Source organism: Centroberyx gerrardi, chromosome 13 (genome assembly GCF_048128805.1).
Source record: "Centroberyx gerrardi isolate f3 chromosome 13, fCenGer3.hap1.cur.20231027, whole genome shotgun sequence".
Classification (NCBI taxonomy): Eukaryota; Metazoa; Chordata; class Actinopteri; order Beryciformes; family Berycidae; genus Centroberyx; species Centroberyx gerrardi.
The window spans coordinates 27,151,610-27,174,352 of NC_136009.1; the positions used below are offsets into that span (position 1 = coordinate 27,151,610).

The 22,743-nt window shown below is 40.4% G+C and overlaps 2 protein-coding genes across 2 annotated transcripts; both read left to right on the forward strand.

Moving 5' to 3' along the window:
* Nucleotides 1-1,031: 1,031 nt before the first annotated feature.
* epdr1 (ependymin related 1) lies at nucleotides 1,032-4,688 on the forward strand. Its single transcript, XM_071897408.2, has 3 exons — nucleotides 1,032-1,280; nucleotides 3,080-3,288; nucleotides 4,495-4,688. The coding sequence occupies exons 1-3, from the start codon at nucleotides 1,045-1,047 to the stop codon at nucleotides 4,686-4,688; spliced, it is 639 nt and encodes a 212-aa protein (XP_071753509.1). The 5' UTR covers nucleotides 1,032-1,044.
* A 2,199-nt stretch (nucleotides 4,689-6,887) lies between these two features.
* stard3nl (STARD3 N-terminal like) lies at nucleotides 6,888-21,704 on the forward strand. Its single transcript, XM_071897403.2, has 9 exons — nucleotides 6,888-7,015; nucleotides 11,083-11,472; nucleotides 14,237-14,314; nucleotides 15,485-15,562; nucleotides 17,021-17,074; nucleotides 17,651-17,768; nucleotides 19,045-19,143; nucleotides 19,404-19,459; nucleotides 20,501-21,704. The coding sequence occupies exons 2-8, from the start codon at nucleotides 11,269-11,271 to the stop codon at nucleotides 19,454-19,456; spliced, it is 684 nt and encodes a 227-aa protein (XP_071753504.1). The 5' UTR covers nucleotides 6,888-7,015; nucleotides 11,083-11,268; the 3' UTR covers nucleotides 19,457-19,459; nucleotides 20,501-21,704.
* The last annotated feature ends 1,039 nt before the right edge of the window (nucleotides 21,705-22,743 follow it).

Here is a 22,743-nt window from a genome sequence, read left to right on the forward strand (position 1 = left end):
AGAGAAATGAAACACAGCGGCACCTGTTACACTCGTCAAATAACGGACTACTAGAATAAGATTATTGTGATGTGAAGAACCATGCTGTGAAATTCAATATAATTACACGACAACTGAGTCCAGAATTCCACAGTATGACAAAAATGTCTGAATTTGATTGTCAGGGTTATACAAAATTAAAATGCAAAAATTGTACATTCTTATCTTCCAGTGGGCTCATATAGAAAAATATTTTCTTGGGACAAACCTCTTCATCTTTCAGTCTCTCAGCTGTAGTTTCTGGTGGATCTGACTATCTGACTACTACTGTCTGATAATGAGATTGCGTCCTGCATAAGCTGTAGGAAAAAGTACAGCAAATGAGTTTTCATTTACCACAAATTCTTCCTGAAAACTATTCTTTATCTTCACTTTGGTGCTTTGTATTACTCCGAAAACGTTGCAACACGTTTGTCAACAAGGGTTTTATTCTGAAAATTTTGACTGGAACTCCTTTCAGTTTTTCATTCGGGCTGGCTTGACACTGATCACATGACTTTCACATAATTCACTGCAGTTTCCTCCTTAAATAAATGCTTTATATTCACGCTAATTCATTCTAACAGCTGCAACAAAATCTGCTCGTCAACAAGGCTTTTATTTTGAAAACTTGACGGGAAGTAATATGTTCTCCGCTAAGGCTTTTATTCTGAAATTTCGTCCAAGGCTTTTATTTTGAAAATTGTGACTGGACTCAACATTATGCTTTCTAGCACAAGACTTTTATTTTGATAGTTCGTCAAGAAGCGCCGTGAATGTCAGGGCTTTTAATATTAAAATGTATATGTTCGTCAGCAAGTTTAAAATTTCTGGCAATTTTGACCGGAGTCAACGTCTCCGTTAGAGCGGCTAATATTTTGAAAACGATCACCGGAAGTGCTTCCATGTTTAAACCTAGCTAGCTTGTCGCTGGTCGTTATAGCCACCAGTGTGTCCCGTTATCAACAACAAACGGGCCTTCCCGGGGTTCAGTTTTCTCCATCCAGTCTCTCCACCGTCATCCTCATGCACCGACTCGTGTTTATATTCCTCGCCGCGGCCGGTGCGCCTGTCCTCGGCCTCCCCGGGCCGGGCGTCGCCCCGGCCGGGCAGCCGTGCCTCGCCCCGCGGCAGTGGGAGGGCAGGTCGGTGCAGTACGACCACAGCACCGGCAGGAACAGCCGGGCCGCCGTTTCCTACGACGCCCCGAACCAGAGGATCCGGCTCCTGCAGCAGAACAAGAAACACACCCCGTGTCAGAAGTAAGCGGTGCTCGGTTTGTCTGTATTGTGCATTTATACATGTATTTATAGGCTTTGCTGCCCTTGCATTATTGCTCATATTTATTATAACCAGTGGTGTAAACAATGCCCTGCCTTATCATGAGGTAAACAACCAGTAGGAAAAATCAATTACGTTTTCAGAAAAGCATTAATTTATGCCTTACCTTCCATTAAAATACCCTATCAAAGTATACACTATACAAAAATCAGTTCTATTTTCAGAAAAGCATACATTTATGCTGTATCCTCCATTAAATTACCCTATATTCATTACAGCATATACAAAATCAGTTACATTTTCAGAAAAGCATTAGTTTATGACTTTTCCCCCATTAAAAGACCCTATCTTCATCATAAGGCATATAGCCTTCAACCATCATTATAAACAGAAATCAATTGTATTGTCAGAAAAATAAATAATTTATGCTTTTCCCTTTTTCAAAGACCTACAACTTAAACCAGTTTGATACCCTCTTAATATGCTGTACACAGTGGATTCCCCTCATAAAGTTTTACATCAGCATAAAAAAGCGTGTGACCTTTAGGTGGATTGACCCTCCACTATTGATTGTACATAATGAAGTGTATTTATGCCGCAGTGACCCTGCGTTAGAGGCACGGCCAGTTCTGAAAAGCGAGGTTGGGAAATAGTCGTCAGTAAACAAAGATGAAGCCTGTTTATCGGCTTTGGCTATCACAGAACCATCATAGTCTACCTCACTTACACTGTATGAACCAGTAGGAGAATAGGTGCGTGTGTGATATTAGAGTGTGAGGTGGGATTCAGTATTAGATAAACAATACCACAGGCCAATATACTGATCAATGACTCAGCAGATTTGAGGCCTGCTAAGAGGAGTTTTCAAACAAACGATTGATTGGAATAATATTAATAAATAAACTGATACAGTCAGTAATTCATCTTTTTGTGTGCAAATGTTTTGTGTGCTTTGATAGTGCATTATTATATATAAATACTTTATTCATAAAGGCTTGTTTTATAGTGTTAAAAAATAGGCATTCAAATGTTTTTTCTTTTAGTTGGGAAAACAAACTGAAAAAAATATCGGTATCGGCAGAGGTGTGACTCAAGTCTTGAGGCACAAGTCTCAAGTCAAGTACCAAGTCTAAATGTAGATTACAAGTCAAGTCCAAGTCAAATCCATGTCATTAATGTCAAGTCTCAAGTCTAAATGTAGATTAGTCAGATAGATAAGTCAAGTCAGAACAAATCAAGAGTCCAGTATCAATTTAATATCTTAAAGAAAACTAAATATCTAGGACTTTTCAATGCAATATGGTTTTAATAGGATAAAAACTTGGTAAGAGCATCATGAGTTTGATTTCTATAATCAGTTTCAACTTCAATAAATTCAATCATTCCATACAAATTCAGAAAACAGATTGAAAGTGATGAGATTTGTTCCAGCAGACGACTGAATTGAAATTCTAAGTCATTTACACAAACACAAGATCTCAAGTCAAGACTTTAGAAACCTTTTCAAGTCATCAGAGTACAAGTCAGAGTCAAGTCCCAAGTCACCAGAACCCAAGTCAAGTCAAGTCTCAAGTCTTCTCTTCATGCATCAAGCCGAGTCTCAAGCAATTAAAATGGTGACTCGAGTCCAACTCATGTTACTCGAGTCCCCACCTCTGGGTACCGGTACTGAAAACCTTCGAACGATACTCAGCCTTATCAAAGATGGCCGACTTCACCGCTCCGTCATCGCTGGACATTCCCGCCTCACATGATCTTGTCCCCTCTCGTCCCGCCGCAGGTTCTTTGAGTACATCTACCTGTTCCAGAGCATGGTGATGTTCCAGATCGACCAGAAGACCAAGCAGTGCTCCAAGATCGCCCTGACCGAGGCCTGGGACCCCTTCGACATCCCCGACAACTCCACCTTCGAGGACCAGTACTTCATCGGCGGGCCGGGGGACATGGTGGAGGTGCAGGAGTGGTCCGACAGGAAGCCGGCGCGCCAACGTGAGTCTGAGTAGTACCTCGGGTTGTGTATCTTCCTCCATGATAAAACCCCAAAATCTGTTGCTCTGGTAGAGCAGACTGGAGAATTGTGGGTTTTTTTTCTCTCCATTCACTGTCATTGTATGGAGGAACAGTCTGAAAATCACTTCTAGCACATAAACAAACGCAAATAAAGCAGATTCTGACAATATATAAAAAACTAGTCATGCTGCTGAATTAAAAGTGAATCTCTTTTTTTATGTTTATTAAACCTTTCAGTTTAGTAAGTTGAAAAAATAGTTGAAAAAAAGTGGGAGACAGGACTTGGACAAAGCAGATTCTGATAATATATTAAAAAAATGAGTCTCTCACATTTTTTTGCCTATTTTACTATTACTGCCATCCACCGGCCAGTCCAATAATCTCTGTTATTACCGTCATTTATCCTTCATCACATTATTATAAGGTGGTTGACTGGGTTCACTTATACTGACTCTGTTACATATGTCCCTTGTTTCTAGACTCTGCAGCTTGCATATTTCGCCTTATGATTCAATAGCTATATTCAAGAGAAATTGCACTGGATCAACTTTAGGTTCATGTAATTGTAGGATGACGTCTTACAGGATGCATGCTTGTATCTCTTCTCTGTGAGTCTGACTTACAATTTAACTGAGGTCAGCAACAGGCTGCTGCTTCACATGGATTACTCGCATAACAGTAGAAAGACTGTGAAAGATTGCAGGAGAAGTTGGGTTCGCCATTACACACACAAAACGCCAGCAGATTGTATGTTACTGTCTAATTTATGTAAGAGTTCTATTCCAAAATCCAATATCTACTGGGAAAAATGTACTTACCCTAAAGAGGAACTAAACCCCGAACCCAAATCTGTGTCAAGCCTGACATCTAATGGTAAAAAGCACGCTGCTGAAATGGCCATCTGCTATTGGCTGATCTTTGGTGCCAGGTGATGTCACCTTCTATAGACTACAGCAGGTGGTGACATCACATGGGTGGGTTTAGTTCCTCTTTAACTTCATCATTCAGTATCTCTAAAATATGCATGATCCAAGTCTGTAAAAGTTGTGTAATTTTGTCAATCGAGGACCGAAGCCCCGACATGTTCTCAGTTTATCAGAGCAGATGTTGGTTGACGTCTCACTTTAGAGCCGAACCCTTCAGTTTGTCGTCCCAGCTCCAGTGTAACGTCCCGTCTCTCCCCAGATGAGACCTGGGTGGGGGTCTACACCCTGAAGGACTGTTACCCGGTGCAGGAGACCTACACCAGGAACAGCAGCGTCACCACCTCCACCCGCTTCTTCGACCTGCAGCTGGGCATCAGCGACCCCAACGTCTTCACCCCGCCCGACACCTGTCAGTCGGCCCGGCCCGACAGGATGGCCGAGGTCGACTGCTGAGGCCGCTCCGTCCCGCCGCTGACCTCTGACCTTCCATCTTGACTTCTAAAAGGGATTCTTAGACGTTGTTAGTCTGGTGTTTTAGATCTGTTTGTCACTACATTTGCTAAAAACTGTTTTGTTAGCATTGTTAGCATTCCTTATTGGAAACCAATGAGCCCTGCTAGCTGCAAACTAACAAACTAGCTAACGGCTAGTGGTATCAGTTTCATTAGGAATGCTAACTGACGATCTACATGGAGAAAACTACTTTTTAGCATTGTTAGCCTTCCTCATTCCAACCAATGGGAACTGCTACCTGCATGCTACCAAGCTAGCTTACAGCTAATGATACCAGTTGGTTTCAGTGAAGAATGCTAACTTCATGCTCAACTGTTTTTTTGTATACAGTGATAGCGTACCTCATTGCAATCAATGGATACTGCTAGCTACTAGCTAGCTTACAGCAAGTGGTACTGATTGGTATCAATGAGAAATGCTAATAAATAGCCACTTAGCTAAAGCTCATTTCAGTCCACTGAAGTGTGATTACAGAAACCTTTTGCCGCACTTTCTTACAAGTGTGTGGTGAGTAAAAATACCAGACTAATATTCAAAAGGTCCAGGGATCCTTTACTGTGTCCAGGTGCGTCTCTGAACCTCAGCAGGTTTGGGTGATTTCACATCAGATCTTCAAGTCTTGGGTGCATTTACCTGGATCTGATGTGTTTCTGCTGTAACTGATTGCAGTCCAGTCACCCAGGAGGCCAAGTGTGAAGCGGGCCTCAGGTTTATTTAGAGTAAACAACATTCAAGCCCAAATATGAGTAACATTCAGCGCTAAGATTTAAGTTTTTGCGATGAGTGGTTTTTAAGGAAATGCAGCTTTGTTTCTGTCATGTCAAACTGTCAGTTTTAGGGTCAAACTGTCATCATTAATGTAAAAAAGCATAAATGAATGCTTTTGGTGGTTGTTTGCCTTATGATGATCACCGACTGGAGGTCATAACCCTCGTCTTTATTCACTACTACATCACCGCTCCTTTTAATTTGAAAATTATCTGCATTTAAGATAGTTTTTTTTAAGCAGTGTTGTGATTTATTTTGCACTAATTTTAGTTACTTCTGAAATTCAGGTTGAATATGGTGTGATTGTTTTGGGTTGTGTGAGAGAGAGAGAAGGCTGTTTTTGTATTGATGATTTTAAGTGAAGAACTGTCCTGAAGTCCTGACACTGATCAATAAAGCTTGAATACTTTACTGATATGATGATATCAGCATTTTTTGGGACAAACTGAAAGGATTTCATTCATCAATTTCTTAAATAAAAAAAAAGTTTTTTTCCAGATCGTAATCACAATATTATATAAATGTAGAAGCGAAGAGGCTTTGCTTTTGGCGTCTTTGTTATGTTAGTATTATGTTATTATGTTTTGTTATGTTAACCATCACGTTCTGGTCATCAGTAACCAAATTCATCACCAAATTCACTGCAGAGGCAGTTGGTCTGATGCTGCATTCAGGTCCTGTGGGAATTACTGTAGAAACAATTTACTTACCTGAAGCAACATGAAAGTATCATTTGAACCTGCATTTTTTTTTTTTGCTTATGATTACCTCCAGATTTTTCACATTTAAAATTCCCTATTTTCTTCAAAGATACTGAGTTAAAATAGGAGTCAAATTCTAAAATATCTAATAATCAACATTGTTGCAGAGTATTTCATTTCACATAAATGTGTAATTCATTTATTTATTTATGCCTTCACACTTAACACAGATTTCAGTCAACCAGTATTATAGGCCATTCAGAATTAAAAAATAACTGTTAATTAAATTGAATGAGACGTCAGAATTCAGTATCTCTTGAGAAATTGGGGTCCACTGCAAAACATTGAGTTGCCAAACAGTATTTACCATCTGAAAGCTGAGTGGAAGCTGGCATCTCCCATCTTTCCCATGCGACCTGAATGCAGCACGAGTCTCCCACTACAACATGAACAAAAGCAGCACAGACATAACACGAGCTCTACTCCTGACTTTACTGTTTTAAAGTCTGAAATGCACAGATTAAAAAAAAGCCCAAGAGCTGCTGCCCTCCAACATGGCCACCAGAGGGCGTGCTGTGTCATCCGAAAGCCCTCTTGAGCATGAAATACATATCCCAGAATCCTCTGCGTCTGTTTTTTTTCCCTGTTACCTCCATCCTGTCCGACGGGAAAACAGATCACTTGTCTGGTGCGTTAAAATCCGCCGACAGACCACCGCCGCGGCAGCAGTTCGCCTTCCCGAGGACTGATTCAGAGACCCGGGGCAGATTAAACCGACAGAGCGCGTGTTTCTGGAAGGTAAGGACGGTTATGGAGACATTACACCCGGTTTTACTGCACGGCTTTCTAAAAACTAGCTGTCAAATGAACTGAACGATGCTGGTAAACATCTGAATTGTGCATTACCCCCATTGCAATTCTGCACTGCGTTTATTTCAGCATGATTTTTGTTGTTAAAACTGCTGCAAAAACGCCCGTTCCTTAAGTATTTGCCGGTATCGCTTTAATTAATTCACATTCCATGTAAGGCTCCTACGTTGTTGTGGTTGGCCTCCTCTCCTCCGTAGGAAACCAGTGACATTTTGTAAAAGCAGCCTCTCTTTGTATCTCTATTCCTTAAACACAAACACTTTCACTTTCTGTTTGATCGGTCATTGTTGTTAAGTTGTAACAATGTTGCAAAGGAAGCCGCCTCCGCTGCATCTGTCCCGTTTCTAATGTAACTCAATTACAGTGTAGCATCAGTGACATCATCTGCTGCATTGATATGGCTGCGTGGTGGGACAGATAGCTGCAGGTCAACACACACACACACACACACACACACACACACACACACACACACACACACACGCAGAGCTCACACACCTTTTAATTCACTGTGAACTGGCTTTGACCCATATGGTTGTGTTGAAAGCCGGTGCTGATGTTCAATGTCTTCAAATTTTGCCATTTTCATGCCAAAAAAAATCCAAGTATTCAGTGTTTCTGCAATAAAATGACTCTTGTCAGGGTGGAAAAGCCTCTGAAACAGAATTTAGACCATCATGGGACACTAAAACTACAGCAGAATAACATGGAGCTGATATCATGATTCATTTTTCTGCCCCACGATACGTATTGTCACATTTTTGTATCACAATATATTGAATTTTGATATATATCATCCCATCTCTATCGATTGAATAACTGACTAGCTGACTAATCGTTTCAGCACTAACCCCAACCAGGGAGCTGCACAGAGTCATCATAAATGTAGGCCTTGTATTTCACCTAGTAGCTGAAAACCCCCCAGTTACAGACATGTTATCTTTACAAGGGAAACGATATCTCAGAGTGCTGGTCATTGCTGCCTCAGCTCTAGATGTGAGAATGAACTCGTCGCTCTGCCACTTCCTCCTGTAAACCTTGAACTCCTCGCCGTCCGGCTCTGTCTGGCTGTTACAGTTAATGTTTCTGCTGTAAGCCCGACATTCCAGTTCCTGTTCTGGTAAACCAGTTAAACCAGAACAGTTCACCGGCCTCTCTCTCTTACTGCAGCTGACACCGCTCCAGCAGGAACAGAACTGGATTTATGTTGGTTTCAATGGAGAGTTTCTGTGTCAGAATGTCTCAGTGCTGTCAGACAACCAAGAAAACAACTCTGTGGGAAACAGCTTTCACTTTCTTCCTTGGTGAAGACAGAAAAAAACATTTACCACAGCTTTGTTGATGTGCATTTTGTCTTTATTCAGAAAAAAATATCCAAAAAATATATATTTAACCAGGCTAGTGCCAAGACGACAGCAGCACAAAAAGTTAGACAGACAGAACAAAATAATGCTGCAATATGAAAAACACAAAGTATAAAATGCAGTACAGTTTAAAATGGTGAACAAAGAAGGGGAGGGAGGAAAAGAAGGAAAGAGTGAGGGAGAGAGATATGGCTGTGTGTGTGTGTGTGTGTGTGTGTGTGTGTGTGTGTATCCCGATAACTTGATATCATTTTTTGTACGATGTGAGTCTATTGAAGACAATGAGCGATAATATTGAATTATTGCCCGGCCCTAATGTCCATTCAAAATCTTGAAAACAGAGAGAAGCTGATCTATAAAAGTGTTTTAAGTGTCATTTTTGTCAAGCAAGAACTTAAATGACCTCCTTTCCTATCAAAAGCACCAGCATTATGTTTCACTTGTTTTGTGAGAGGAGCTGCCACTTCTGTCACATGTTGAATATCTCACTTTGGAACAAGTCTCTTTATATGTTGTTGAATATTAACTGTGTTGTAGTTATAGAAGTTGTTCAGCTCTGCACTCTGTGGCTGTGATCTTCAGCTGTCTGACTGTGAAGAGGAAGCTGGACAGGGTGAAATGTTTTATGTTAAAGGGAAACTGCATGATGAACCATGTTGTAATAATAAAATAACAAAAAACAACAAGAGCTGTTTTCGCATAGATTTCACTGACATTGACTAGTAAGCTTGGGGTTATGTAATCATATGCAAAATTCAGCTCCGGGCTTGAATTTTAAAATCCTGATGTATACTAATGCTGCGTTCCATTCAAAGTCAGAAGTCGGAAATTCCTAGTTACAACCTCTGTGTGTTCTGTTTTGATGGATTTAAGGTAATGTGATGCTGAAAAAATAAGTGTATTTTGAGGATTTTTTTGTTTTAAATGAAACAGTGAACAGATCCACACAACAAAAAAAATCAGAATATACGAAGTTTCACACCAAAATGCGATTCCAACCTTTTTCAAAATGCGACACCAACTGTTACAAAATGATAATAATACCTTTATTTATTATTATTTATAAAGCGCCCTTCAAAACAGAAGTTAAGGCGCTGTGCACCGACTCAACAGTAAAAGTCATATTCTAACAGATGTTATAATCCGTTTTTTCTTCCATCTTTGTATATTTTAGCCATAAACATCTGGTAACAATAACATACTGTATATCATATGGATATATAATGTATAAGCTGAATGTGTAAAGGCATCACTCAGTCAGGCTTCAGTCGCTCTGAGCCTGTTAATGTTTAGTCACAATCAGCTGCAGCCATAAGGAAACAGCCTTTTTACTGCGCTGCTGTGTTTGATTTACTGGAAGCAACACAGATACTTCCTTATTATGAGTACAGTCTAATCTAATTACACCAAGTCGTTTGAAGAAATGTCTCAAAGAACTAATGCAAACTGTCTCTTAATTGCATTTAAGATTTTATCAAGGTGAAAAACATGGTGTTATGGCCATGGAGCTGTTTAGAAGGCAAATTTCCCACTCGAACTCAAGTATCTAAATGCATCATTGAGTTAAAAAACCTCCTTCATTTGACCATTTAAGTTTTGAGTATGTTCACACGTTGAACAGTTTGACTTGAAGATGGAAAATAGGCTTTTGGGAACTGTCGTGACTGGTTATACAGGTCTGATTTACAAACATCACACGTCTAACTCGACCTTTCACAGCCTCAGAATCCAGTTCACCTTATCTGTCAGTCGACGTATCAAACAGACAATATATTTCAGAGTGGAAAAAAATATCTTCAGTCGAATAAATAGAACAATAGAGCCCACGCCCTGACAGCTGCTCCCAGGCTTTATGATTTAATTAACACCAGTGTGTGATGTTCCAAGTGTGCAGACTCTACTGGGTCACACTGGGATGTTCATGTTTTACTCTGCTTGGTTCAATCCAGAACTAGATTTAGATATACAGTACGTTAACAACAGTTCAGCCTGTGAAAGTGTTACTGCTGTCAATCACAAACTTAAAGCTGCACTAAGCAGGATTTCTGTGTGAAAAGACACTCGTCTGATCAGGCTGTGATGGAGAAGAGCGTCCCGTCTCTGCTAATTTAGACGCTGTGGATTCACCCTGTTTGCTCAAATTTAAGTCTTTTTTTTAAGGATTAATTTTTGTGCATTTTCGCCTTTATTTGATAGTTAACAGTTGACATAGACAGGAAAGATTGGGGGGATTTTTTTTTGTAACGATATATATCACTATATCGCTTATGCATGTAAGATTACACTGAATAATCAAATTGATGTTCATCCCATTGAACTGAATGGTAATGTTAGGTATGACGTCAAACAAAACTGATTTTACTACTGATTTTCAAATAATATTCCTTAAAATGTTTATAAAGTTTTTAAATAAAATTTGCCTGCTTTCATAAGTTTAGACAGTTGTGTGTCACGATATCCCCAAATCACCATATCATCACGATACGATTCCACTAAAAGACGATAAACAATAATATTGAATTATCGCCTACCCATAATTAGTACCATAATATGTTTCAATTGTTTTGCTATTGATTATTTTGTCTTCCTGTATGTTTTGACCTTTGACCCTGTGCCTCCTCCTCTCTGCAGATGCGGTGATGCAGCCTGCCTCTGCAGAGCGACACTGGATCCGTTAAAAGAGGCGGGGCTTCGTTCAGTTGCCTGCCTAGCGACAGATGACCCGCCACCTTTGACTGCGAGGGGACCGTCTACCCGCCGGAGCGTGTGAGCGTGCAGCAGCGGGCCCGGCCCGGCCCGGGGGGGGCGCGGCCAGCGATGGACAGCCGATGCAGCAGCAGCGCCGACTCGCGGCTGGCCGGCAGGGGGGCGGGGTCTGTCAACGCCACGCCCTTCTCCGCCAGGGTGGAGTCGTACGAGGCCGGGGAGAAGAAGTGCATCTCGGACGTGCGGAGGACCTTCTGCCTCTTCGTCACCTTCGACCTCTTGTTCGTCACCTTGCTCTGGATCATAGAGCTCAATGTAAGAAGTGTGTGTGTGTTGAGGATGTTGAGACACTGAGTGCTTGGTGTTGAGTTTACAGAGCGTTCAGGTGATGTAACGCTTCCTGTGGCGGCAGAGAACAACTGACAACTTTTGTCTCGAATAGACATTTCTGTTCATTTCTGTTTTTGACTGAGAATTCATCATTTCACCACTGATAGATCTGATCCATTACTGCTGCAGCTTCTACTACTACTACTACTAGTACTAGTACTGCTACTACTACTACTGCTAATACAAATACTACTATTACTACTACTACTACTACTACTACTGCTAATACAAATACTACTATTACTACTACTACTGCTGCTGCTATTACTACTGCTACTACTGCTACTACTACTAATACAAATACTACTATTACTACTACTACTACTACTATCTACTACATATATATGACTACCACTACTTCCTCTTCTTCTTAACTTTATACAAGTCTTATCTAAAAGCTTGAAGTTTACACAGTGCTTTTCAGAAAGTCATAGTTGATTCAGAATATAAACTCTGCATGCACACATGCTGTGAAACAGTCTTTATCGGGGCTTCACAATACTTCAATATTGCAAAAATATTGCATCAGTAATACTTGCGGCTTGTGGTGCCTCTTGGTTTCGGTGAGGAATAATGGCTTGTTGCCAACAAGCCATTATTACAGAAAACTGAAAGCCAAATATGTAACTTTTTGAAGTGTCTGGTGGTGGAAAATTACTGTTAAGAGTTCAAGTCATACAAGCAGTTTTGAGCTGTTTTTTATTTTGTGAGCTAAATGCCTAAAATGTAAATGTAATGTGTGTAAAACTGGGAGCCGCAGGTTTCATTTGATCCAGCATGGTGTCTTTAAGATTAGAAGTTATTTCTCTGTCAAACTGGCCTTGTTTTAACTGGGTTAAGGCCAGAAAAGCAGGGCAGGTGCTTTTCTGAGGTCTGCAGGAATGAATCGAGGTTATGGAGAAACAAAACGCTTCGCCCTGAATGAGGAAGTGTTTTTACCATAAGAGACATTCCCAGAATGCTGCAGTTTCGGCAAAGTGACCCTTGAGCACTCTAATAGCTATGTGCAAACAGAGGGACACACACACACACTCACACACACACCCACACACTTTTTATATTACTGTATTTGGAAGGACATTGCATTCACTCACATCCACTCCCTAAACACTAAATCCACTCACTGCATAACCAGTAAAGTTGAATTCTCACTCTAACATTAAGTCAGGGTGAGTCGAGTCAACCTTAAGTAACCTGAAGTCAAACTTATGTATGTAATGATCCTCAACTTGTATGCATTGATTAGTCAATTCCTACATATTGATGAGTTGGCTGGTGTAGTACAGAGTGGATTTACAGATTGATCTCCATCTCTGTTGAGCCTTAAAAAACTCCTTAAACATTATTTTTACATTTGGAAGAATATGTACAGTGTTTATTGCCTCTTTTGGTTTTGGTCTTGAATAGGACTTGATTTGACTTGGTCTTGAAATGAACTAGGGTTTAACTAAGGTGATCTTGACTACAGCTCTGCATTAAGCTAATACTAACTGTAACCCTAACCCTAAAATGACCTCAAGTCAGTCTACAAGTGCTTAAGTGCTGCAAGAAACCTGCAGTTTTCTTGCTCAAAAGTTCTGCAGCTGTGAACACGAACACAATAACCGTCCTGCCTCGCCATGCCAGAATAACTGTTGCATCAATAAAACCGTCAGATAAAGAGTTAACAGATCACACAATATATCACTGTTGGAGTGGGAAATTCCAGCGGTGATGGTTTGCATTCACAGCTGAGTCACCAACACCATTTTCTACCAGTGGAGGTTTCAGCCCAACGTTTCATTCCAACCGTGCTGATGATTCCAGTGGAGCCGAAAACTGACCCCAGTGCAGCGAAGCCATCGCTGCTTTATTTCAACAGTTGAAGAGTTCTTTTGCCAAAATGCTGTATATCCATTTTGACAAATCATCACCTGAAGTTTATTATTCAATATCTGTAAAATATATAAAGTCTTAAGTTACCTACTATTCTTTAAAAAGTACCATCATAAGTTAAAATGTTGTACTATCAATCATTTTGTAAGAGTGGTTGTCATTTTGATACTACTGCTTCTACTGTCTGCTACTATTACCATTAGTACTATTACTACTATTACTACTACTACTACTATACTACTACTATTACTACTATTACTACTACTACTACTATACTACTACTATTACTACTATGACTGCTACTACTACTGCTACTACTGCTTTTACTACTACTATTACTGCAACCACTGGTATTACTACTTCTGCTACTACTAATACTACTGCTACTACTACTACTACTACTACTACTACTACTACTATTGCTATTACTACTAATACTTTTACCTCTACTACTTATTCTATTCCACTACCACCTCTTCTTCAGTTTAGTCAGTTGCACTTTGCAGTCAGTACACATGTTGTGTTTTGGTTTGGTTTGCTTGTACAAAGGCCAAAATTCCCCTGAGGAAGAAGTTCTTTTTGTTCTTCTTCTTCTTCATTTTAGGCGGTTGAACTGTGCAGTCAGTAAACATGTTTTGGTTTGGTATGACTGTATAAAAGACAAAGCTCTGTTGAGGAAGTTGTGTAGTGTGATTCTGGTTATTTTAGTCATATGGCTTCAGATTTGAAAAGGCCAAACTCTTCTTTCCCATACTGAGGAGTGTTTGTGTTTGTGTGTGTGTGTGTGTGTGTGTGTGTGTGTGTGTGTGTTCAGGTGAACGGCGGCATCCCGCAGCAGCTGGATCAGGAAGTGCTGCACTACAACTACCGCGCCTCCTTCTTCGACATCTTTGTAAGGAGTTCTCTGTTTTTTCACCGTTCCCACGCAGAACCGTCACGTTCCACATGTGACCGACGCTCTTTGATTTCTCTGTTTTGGTCTTTTGTTCGCTCTTATATTCTAACTTCCTTTCCTTCCTTCTTTCCTTTCCTCCCTCCTTTCTTCCATTCCCCTCTGTCCTTCACTCCTTCCTTCCTTCCTTTCCTCCTTTCTCATTCTTTCCTTATTCCCTCCCTCATTGCTTCTTGCCTTTCTTTTCTTCCTTCCCTCTTCCTTGTCTCCTTTTCTTCCTTCCTTCCTTCCTTCCTCCATTTCTTCCTTTGTTTCTTTCCTTCCTCTCTTTCTGTTCCCGTGTTACTTTCGTTTGTTTGTTCCTCCCTCCCTCATCCCCCCTCCCTCCCTCTCTCCTCCCTCCCTCCTCCCTCCCTCCCTCCCTCCTCCCTCTCTCCTCCCTCCTCCCTCTCTCCTCCCTCCTCCCTCTCTCCTCCCTCCTCCATCCTCCCTCCCTCCCTCCCTCCTCTCTCCTCCTCCCCCCCTCTCTCCTCCCTCCCCCCTCTCTCCTCCCTCCCTCCCTCCTCCCTCTCTCCTCTCTCCTCCCTCCCTCCTCCCTCTCTCCTCCCACCTCCCTCCTCCCCCCCCTCCTCCCTCCCCCCCCTCTCCTCCCTCCCCCCTCTCTCCTCCCTCCCTCCCTCCTCCCTCTCTCCTCTCCTCCCTCCTCCCACCTCCCTCCTCCCTCCCCCCTCTCTCCTCTCTCCTCCCTCCCTCCTCCCTCTCTCCTCCCACCTCCCTCCTCCCCCCCTCTCCTCCCTCCCCCCTCTCTCCTCCCTCCCTCCCTCCCTCCTCCCTCTCTCCTCCCTCTCTCCTCCCACCTCCCTCCTCCCCCCCCCCTCTCTCCTCCCTCCTCCCCCCTCTCTCCTCCCTCCCTCCCTCCTCCCTCCCTCCCTCCCTCCTCTCTCCTCCCTCCTCCATCCTCCCTCCCTCCCTCCTCCCTCCCTCCCTCCCTCTCTCCTCCCACCTCCCTCCTCCCCCCCCCCCTCTCTCCTCCCTCCTCCCCCCTCTCTCCTCCCTCCCTCCCTCCTCCCTCTCTCCTCCCTCTCTCCTCCCACCTCCCTCCTCCCTCCCTCCCTCCCTCCCTCCTCCCTCTCTCCTCCTCCCTCCCTCTCTCCTCCCTCCCTCCTCCAGCTCCTGGCTGTATTCAGGTTTGCAGCTCTCATCCTGGCCTACGCCGTCTGTAAGCTTCGTCACTGGTGGGCCATCGCAGTAAGTTTTAAAGTCACACTGACATGAAAAATTACCTCTTTTTTTTTTGCCTTTTAGCTCATTCTAACTATCACAGCATGCACTTCTTTGACAATTAATGCCAAAACAATGACAAGAAAAGAATATCCAGCCTCCATATTGCCTCGCTGTTGATTGTCTGTTACCTGATCCATTAGAGTTTTTCCCAAACAAAGAGCACCTTCATTTCTTCAAATAGTCTTTTCAGGGAAATTCAGGAGTTTGATAAATGAGTCACTTTACAGGAAAACACCAGAATTAATTTTTCAACTTGTTTCATACATTCACTGCATTAGCTGGTTTTCAGCCCAGCTGCAGTGGAAACCAGACTGAAAAACAACATGAACAAACCAGGAAGGATGAACAGCTTTAGCTCATGAAGTCTCACTCTCACTTGGTTATGGAAAGTCCTGGAAAAGTCCTGGAATATTGCATCAGGGCCACTGGGATAAATACATTTAGGAAAGATACTTCTACAACGGCTACTACTGTATACTGAATAAACTGAGATGTATTTTATTCACAAGAGGAGTTCATATTGTTTAAACTGGTATCCACACAACATGTTTTCCATCCTGTATTCACTTCTGCAGTGTGAGCGTCTGTAAAGAGTGATTGATCTGTGATGAGTGATCTGTGATGAGTGATTGATCTGTAATGAGTGATCTGTAATGAGTGATTGATCTGTAATGAGTGATCTGTAATGAGTGATTGATCTATAATGAGTGATCTGTAATGAGTGATTGATCTGTAATGAGTGTTTGATCTATAATGAGTGATCTGTAATGAGTGTTTGATCTATAATGAGTGATTGATCTATAATGAGTGATCTATAATGAGTGTTTGATCTGTAATGAGTGATCTATAATGAGTGTTTGATCTATAATGAGTGATTGATCTATAATGAGTGATCTGTAATGAGTGTTTGATCTGTAATGAGTGATTGATCTGTAATGAGTGATCTGTAATGAGTGATTGATCTGTAATGAGTGATTGATCTATAATGAGTGATCTGTAATGAGTGATTGATCTGTAATGAGTGTTTGATCTATAATGAGTGTTTGATCTATAATGAGTGATTGATCTATAATGAGTGATCTGTAATGAGTGTTTGATCTATAATGAGTGATCTGTAATGAGTGATTGATCTGTAATGAGTGATTGATCTGTAATGAGTGATCTGTAATGAGTGATTGATCTGTAATGAGTGATTGATCTATAATGAGTGATCTGTAATGAGTGATTGATCTGTAATGAGTGTTTGATCTATAATGAGTGTTTGATCTATAATGAGTGATTGATCTATAATGAGTGATCTGTAATGAGTGTTTGATCTATAATGAGTGATCTGTAATGAGTGATTGATCTGTAATGAGTGATTGATCTGTAATGAGTGTTTGATCTGTAATGAGTGATTGATCTGATTGATCGTCTCTACAGATCACCACTGCAGTCAGCAGCGCTTTCCTGATCGTGAAAGTCATTGTATCAAAGGTAAGAAACAAAAACTGCTTTAATTTGATTTAAAGCAATAATTCACTTTGGTTTTGATAGTGATGATGATAAAATCAGTGGGAGGCTTTATTGATCCCAGTAGGGACGTTCTCCTTCTGTCAGAGGTCAGAGGTCAGGGGTCAGGGGTCAGGGGTCGTGGCTACAGGATTCACTGCGTTGCTCTACAGCACTGCAGCAGGTGGATGCTTCCTCACTGCGCCACCTGCTGCTCAAAATGAGAACTGACATCCACTGATAGGAGTTTCTAACAGTCAAGCACCAACTTTAGCTGAATTATGAATTTGGTTTTCCCTTTTCATAATCTGCAAATCATCTGAAATGATCAATAAAGGTGTTTAGAAAAAAAAACCCCACTGCTGAGTCAACCTGAGTAAGTGTGTTGCAAGTGAAATATTGCTCTAAACTGCAGTATTGTGTATTTAGTAATGATGAAGTAAATTATGAAGGAAACATGCTTTCATCAGAATGAAAAGAGCAAAATGAAACTTCGTGTGTGTGTGTGTGTGTGTGTGTGTGTGTGTGTGTGTGTGTGTGTGTGTGTGTGTGTGTGCTCAGCTGCTGTCCCAGGGGGCCTTTGGGTACCTGCTGCCCATCATCTCCTTCGTTCTGGCCTGGATAGAAACCTGGCTGCTGGACTTCAAGGTTCTGCCTCAGGAGGCCGAAGACGACAACAGTGAGTCAACACAGCTCTTCTTCTACTGCTAATACTACTGCTACTACTACTAACTACTAATACTACTGCTACTACTACTAACTACTAATACTACTGCTACTACTACTAACTACTAATACTACTGCTACTACTACTAACTACTAATACTACTGCTACTACTACTAACTACTAATACTACTGCTACTACTACTAACTACTAATACTACTGCTACTACTACTACTACTACTAATACTGCTACTACTACTACTGCTACTACTGCTGCTACTAATACTGCTGCTACTAACTACTAATAATACTGCTACTACTACTACTACTAATACTACTACTACTAATACTGCTGCTACTAATACTGCTACTACTACTACTTACTACTACTACTAATACTGCTGTTACTAATACTACTACTACTAATACTGCTACTACTACTACTGCTGCTACTACTACTACTAATACTGCTGCTACTACTACTATTACTACTACTACTACTAATACTGCTGTTACTAATACTACTACTACTAATACTGCTACTACTACTACTACTACTAATACTGCTACTACTAATACTGCTGCTACTACTACTATTACTACTACTACTACTAATACTGCTGTTACTAATACTACTACTACTAATACTGCTACTACTACTACTACTACTAATACTGCTACTACTAATACTGCTGCTACTACTACTATTACTACTACTACTACTAATACTGCTGTTACTAATACTACTACTACTAATACTGCTACTACTACTACTACTACTAATACTGCTACTACTAATACTGCTGCTACTACTACTATTACTACTACTACTACTAATACTGCTGTTACTAATACTACTACTACTAATACTGCTACTACTACTACTGCTGCTACTACTACTACTAATACTGCTGTTACTAATACTACTACTACTAATACTGCTACTACTACTACTGCTGCTACTACTACTACTAATACTGCTGCTACTAATACTGCTACTACTACTACTACTACTACTAATACTGCTACTACTACTACTAATACTGCTACTACTACTACTACTACTAATACTGCTACTACTACTACTATTACTACTACTACTACTACTAATACTACTACTACTGCTACTATAGCTACTTCTACTACTATTAGTACTATTACTTCTACCTCTAATTCTTATTCTATTCTGCCACTTAGTCAGCTGCACTTTGCAGTCAGTACACATGTTTTGGTTTGTGTACCTCCACTGCTGCCTTCATGTCCCCTCCGTGTTTGCGGTGCTTGTTTCAGGGTTCCAGTCCTTCATGGACGCCACAGAGCGAGCTCCTCTCATCCACCCCGGCCCTTTATCTGACGGACAGTTCTACTCTCCGCCCGAGTCTGTGGCAGGTCGGCTCTTCAAATCAATCTTTATTTAACCGGCTACATCCTGTTACATGTCACTTTTTGAAAGCAGCATCATGACAAACATGAAAGTTGCAGACCAATAAAATAAAACAACACACATAACGTACATGAGCATAAATACAATCAAACTATCAAAATCAGGTGAAATATTTCCAAAAAAATATTTCACCTGATTTTGATAGTTTTCTGTTTTTGGTGTTTTCTTATTTTCATGTTGATTTATGTTTTTCTTCCATTTTCAGACTCTGATGAGGAACTTGACGATAAACACGATCCAGAAAAAGGGCTCATTTAACAGGTAACAGATACATCAGTGTGTATAAACGTTATAATATTCCTTTTGTGCCTGGTAACATTACAAAAATCAGTCAGACAGTGGAGACAAATATGTTGGAGTTGACATGAAAAACATCATATTAGACTAGAAACAATAGAAAGGAGGCATGTTTCTCCCACTCAGCAACCATGTTCCATCTGTATTCATACAGTAGTGAAGAGTTATGTATTATCATGATCACAAGTACTGACAAATTGACTGTAAACTGCTTTAAAATGCTGCTTGACGAGGGGAAAAGACATCAAATGAGTAAAAAAAACAAAAATCGGTGTGTAGTATCTTATGTAGTCTTGCAAGTCCAATGATTTTGTGTTTTTATTATAAGCTTGTCTCTAGAATGCAAACATGTGGCGTGTATATTTCTTTTAATAATAATAATAATAATAACCTTTATTTGTATAGCACCTTTCATACACAACATGCAGCTCAAAGTGCTTTACATCAATAAAAGGCAGATAAGAGACAGATAAAAAGATAAAATTCATATAAAAGAACAAGCAAGATGCATTGCATTAAAACAATCAAATCAAGTAAAATAGAAAGATAAAAGAACACAACAAATACTCCCACTTTTAGATGCACATTGTGAGTGAGTCCATATGTTTTTCTTTAATTTTCTTTTCCCCTGTCCTTCCTGATTCTACTGTTGATCCCATGATTAATGCCTGTTATCGTTACAAAAGTATCAGTTCTTACCGTTTTACAGTCTGTTGAAAACTGAGACAAATATGTTGAATTTGACATGACAAATACCAGAACAGGCTAGAAAAACTATAAAGCAGGTGTATTTTTTCTCATCTGTATTCATATTGAAGATGTTCTATGCGAAAATAATGCACTACTGACAAATATTTCTCCTTGATCTTGTTAAAAAAATGGACTCCACTGATGTTTCCTTCAATCCAATCCTTCCTTTGCCAAAAAACTAAATTCCACATGACACAGACTTGTTGAAACACGAACCTCAAAATCATTTTATATTTCTTCTTTTTGTCTCCTAAGGATCTCCGGTCTTAGAAGTCGTCCTCCTGCTCCGGGTGTTTTCATGAAGGAAAACTCTGCCTTACGTATTCTGCCGTCTGATCCTTTATTATTCTCAGAGAAGATCAGTGTTCTTCAACTTTCTCTCCGTTTAACACATATTCAGACGGATCTATCACTTCTCTGATACTGGCCTTTCACAGATATACCGGTGTTGAAAAAGTGCCGCATAAAAAAATAAAAAAAGCGATTACTTCTGATTATTTTTTTAGTATATTTCACCTTTACTGAACTTTTGGCCTTTGAGGGCATATTAGTGGATGTTTCTACACAAAATCCCACATTGTGTCTGAAGAATTGGGTTTACAGATGGATTATAAGGAAGAATTCCATTGAATAAATCAGAAATGAATCAATAAATTTATCAGAAAGTGGTAAAAGTCTTCCCCAGCTATCGGGCTCTAATTCATATTCCTCCACTTGGCATGTTTAAGTGTTCGTACAAGAAGATTTTAGAGAAACTTCACCGTCGTATAATCCATCTCTGTGGCGTTAAATGGCATTTTAACCCACGCTGTCTAATGTTTTCAATGTTTACTTTGTTTTTTTTTTAAAAGATTTGTCACTCACTCTCACATGCTTGCGATTGAAATAACTGGCAAGGGGGAAAAGGACCAGCTCCATGGACTTTGTATAAAAAGACACTGAAAGGAAGGATTTTGGCCAGTATTATTAAATATGGATCATGTTTGTAGCAGATGGGAAGAAGGATCTGTGTTAAGAAAATGGCACTTGGGCTGCTTTATTGAATCAAACTACACTTAGGGCTCCTGCACATGGAGAAAATGGTATTTTTTTTCCATGCTTTACTTTAAAAGTATGGAAAGATATAAAAGTCTTGTGTAAAAGTATAAAAGAAATTACCCACCGCACTGCGAATCGCTCGCTTCTAAAAGAGTGTGGAGTATTATCTGATATTCTCGGCCCATAAAGATGTAAAAGAAATGTAAAATTTAAAATGTGTAGGAGCCCTGTTCACCGTTTCACCTGTAAACCGCTTTAAAATGCTGCTTGATGAGGGAGAAAACACACAGTTGGACCTTCAGATGAATAGAAAAAAACCCCTGTGTACAGTATCTTAATGCATGACCCGCAAGCCCGATGATTTAAGTGTTTTTATGATGAGCTTGTCTGTAAAATAGAATCATTAAAATGTGAAATCTGACTGAGTGTGGTCGTCTCTCTTCCTCTGCAGATGTTATCAGTTCATGGACGTTGTTGCAGTGCGTTTTAAAAACTGCTCAAAGTGTTTCCAGTAGCATGTTCAGTGTGTTAACCATATTTTGTAAATTATCGATACAGTCAGCCTTCGGGTTTTTGGACGACCATCATCATTCTTAGTAAGAGTCTGTCTGTTTTCTATTTTTTATTCTGTTTTTCCATCACTGACTTTTATAGGTTGGCTTTATTTGAATTTGAGTTATTTTCCAAAACGATTAATTTTAGCCCAGTATTTAGCCGGGTTCTTGCTCAAGTGTAGAAAACGCTGATCAAATACTGAGTTTACCTCATCTACAATTTAAAGGGTAACTTCGGTATTTTTCAACCTGGACCCTATTTTCCCATCTTTTTGTGTCTAAGTGACTAAAGGGGACAACACTTTTTGAAATCGGTCCAGTATTGAGCGAGATCGCTTCAGCCGGCAGCCGCGAAAACGAGCTGCGATGTAATCCGACGGGGCAAATCGCACCGTCAACGTACGTCCACTAAAAGTTCTTGTTTTTGCCACTGACAGGCTCAGATTGTTATTATAAGTGTCTGACAACATTATGGAAAGGACCCTACAGAGAAATGAAACGTTTTTCTTTACCTTTCGCTTGATCCGGTCTGTGTGTAACCAAGTCTCGCGAGAGTTGGGTTGTTGCAGGAAGTTACACACATCCCCATTAGTCACTTAAGACACAAAAAGATGGGAAAATAGGGTCCAGGTTGAAAAATACCAGAGTTACCCTTTAAAGAGGCATCAAGTCATCTGTGATCTTTATTGACCTCTATTGGTGACCAGTAGGAATTTGACTTTGTCAGCTGACAACACCGCTAAAATCTCTAACCTGGCAGGATGACAGGTTTCCCAAATGTCATGTGACTTTTGTTTAGAAGCCCTGGTTCACTTGTAATTGGACGGTGTGTGAACCTAAACGAACCAAATACAAAATTGCAGCAAAGTCAACTTTTCCGCTGCGGTTCAGCTCAGAGAAAACAGA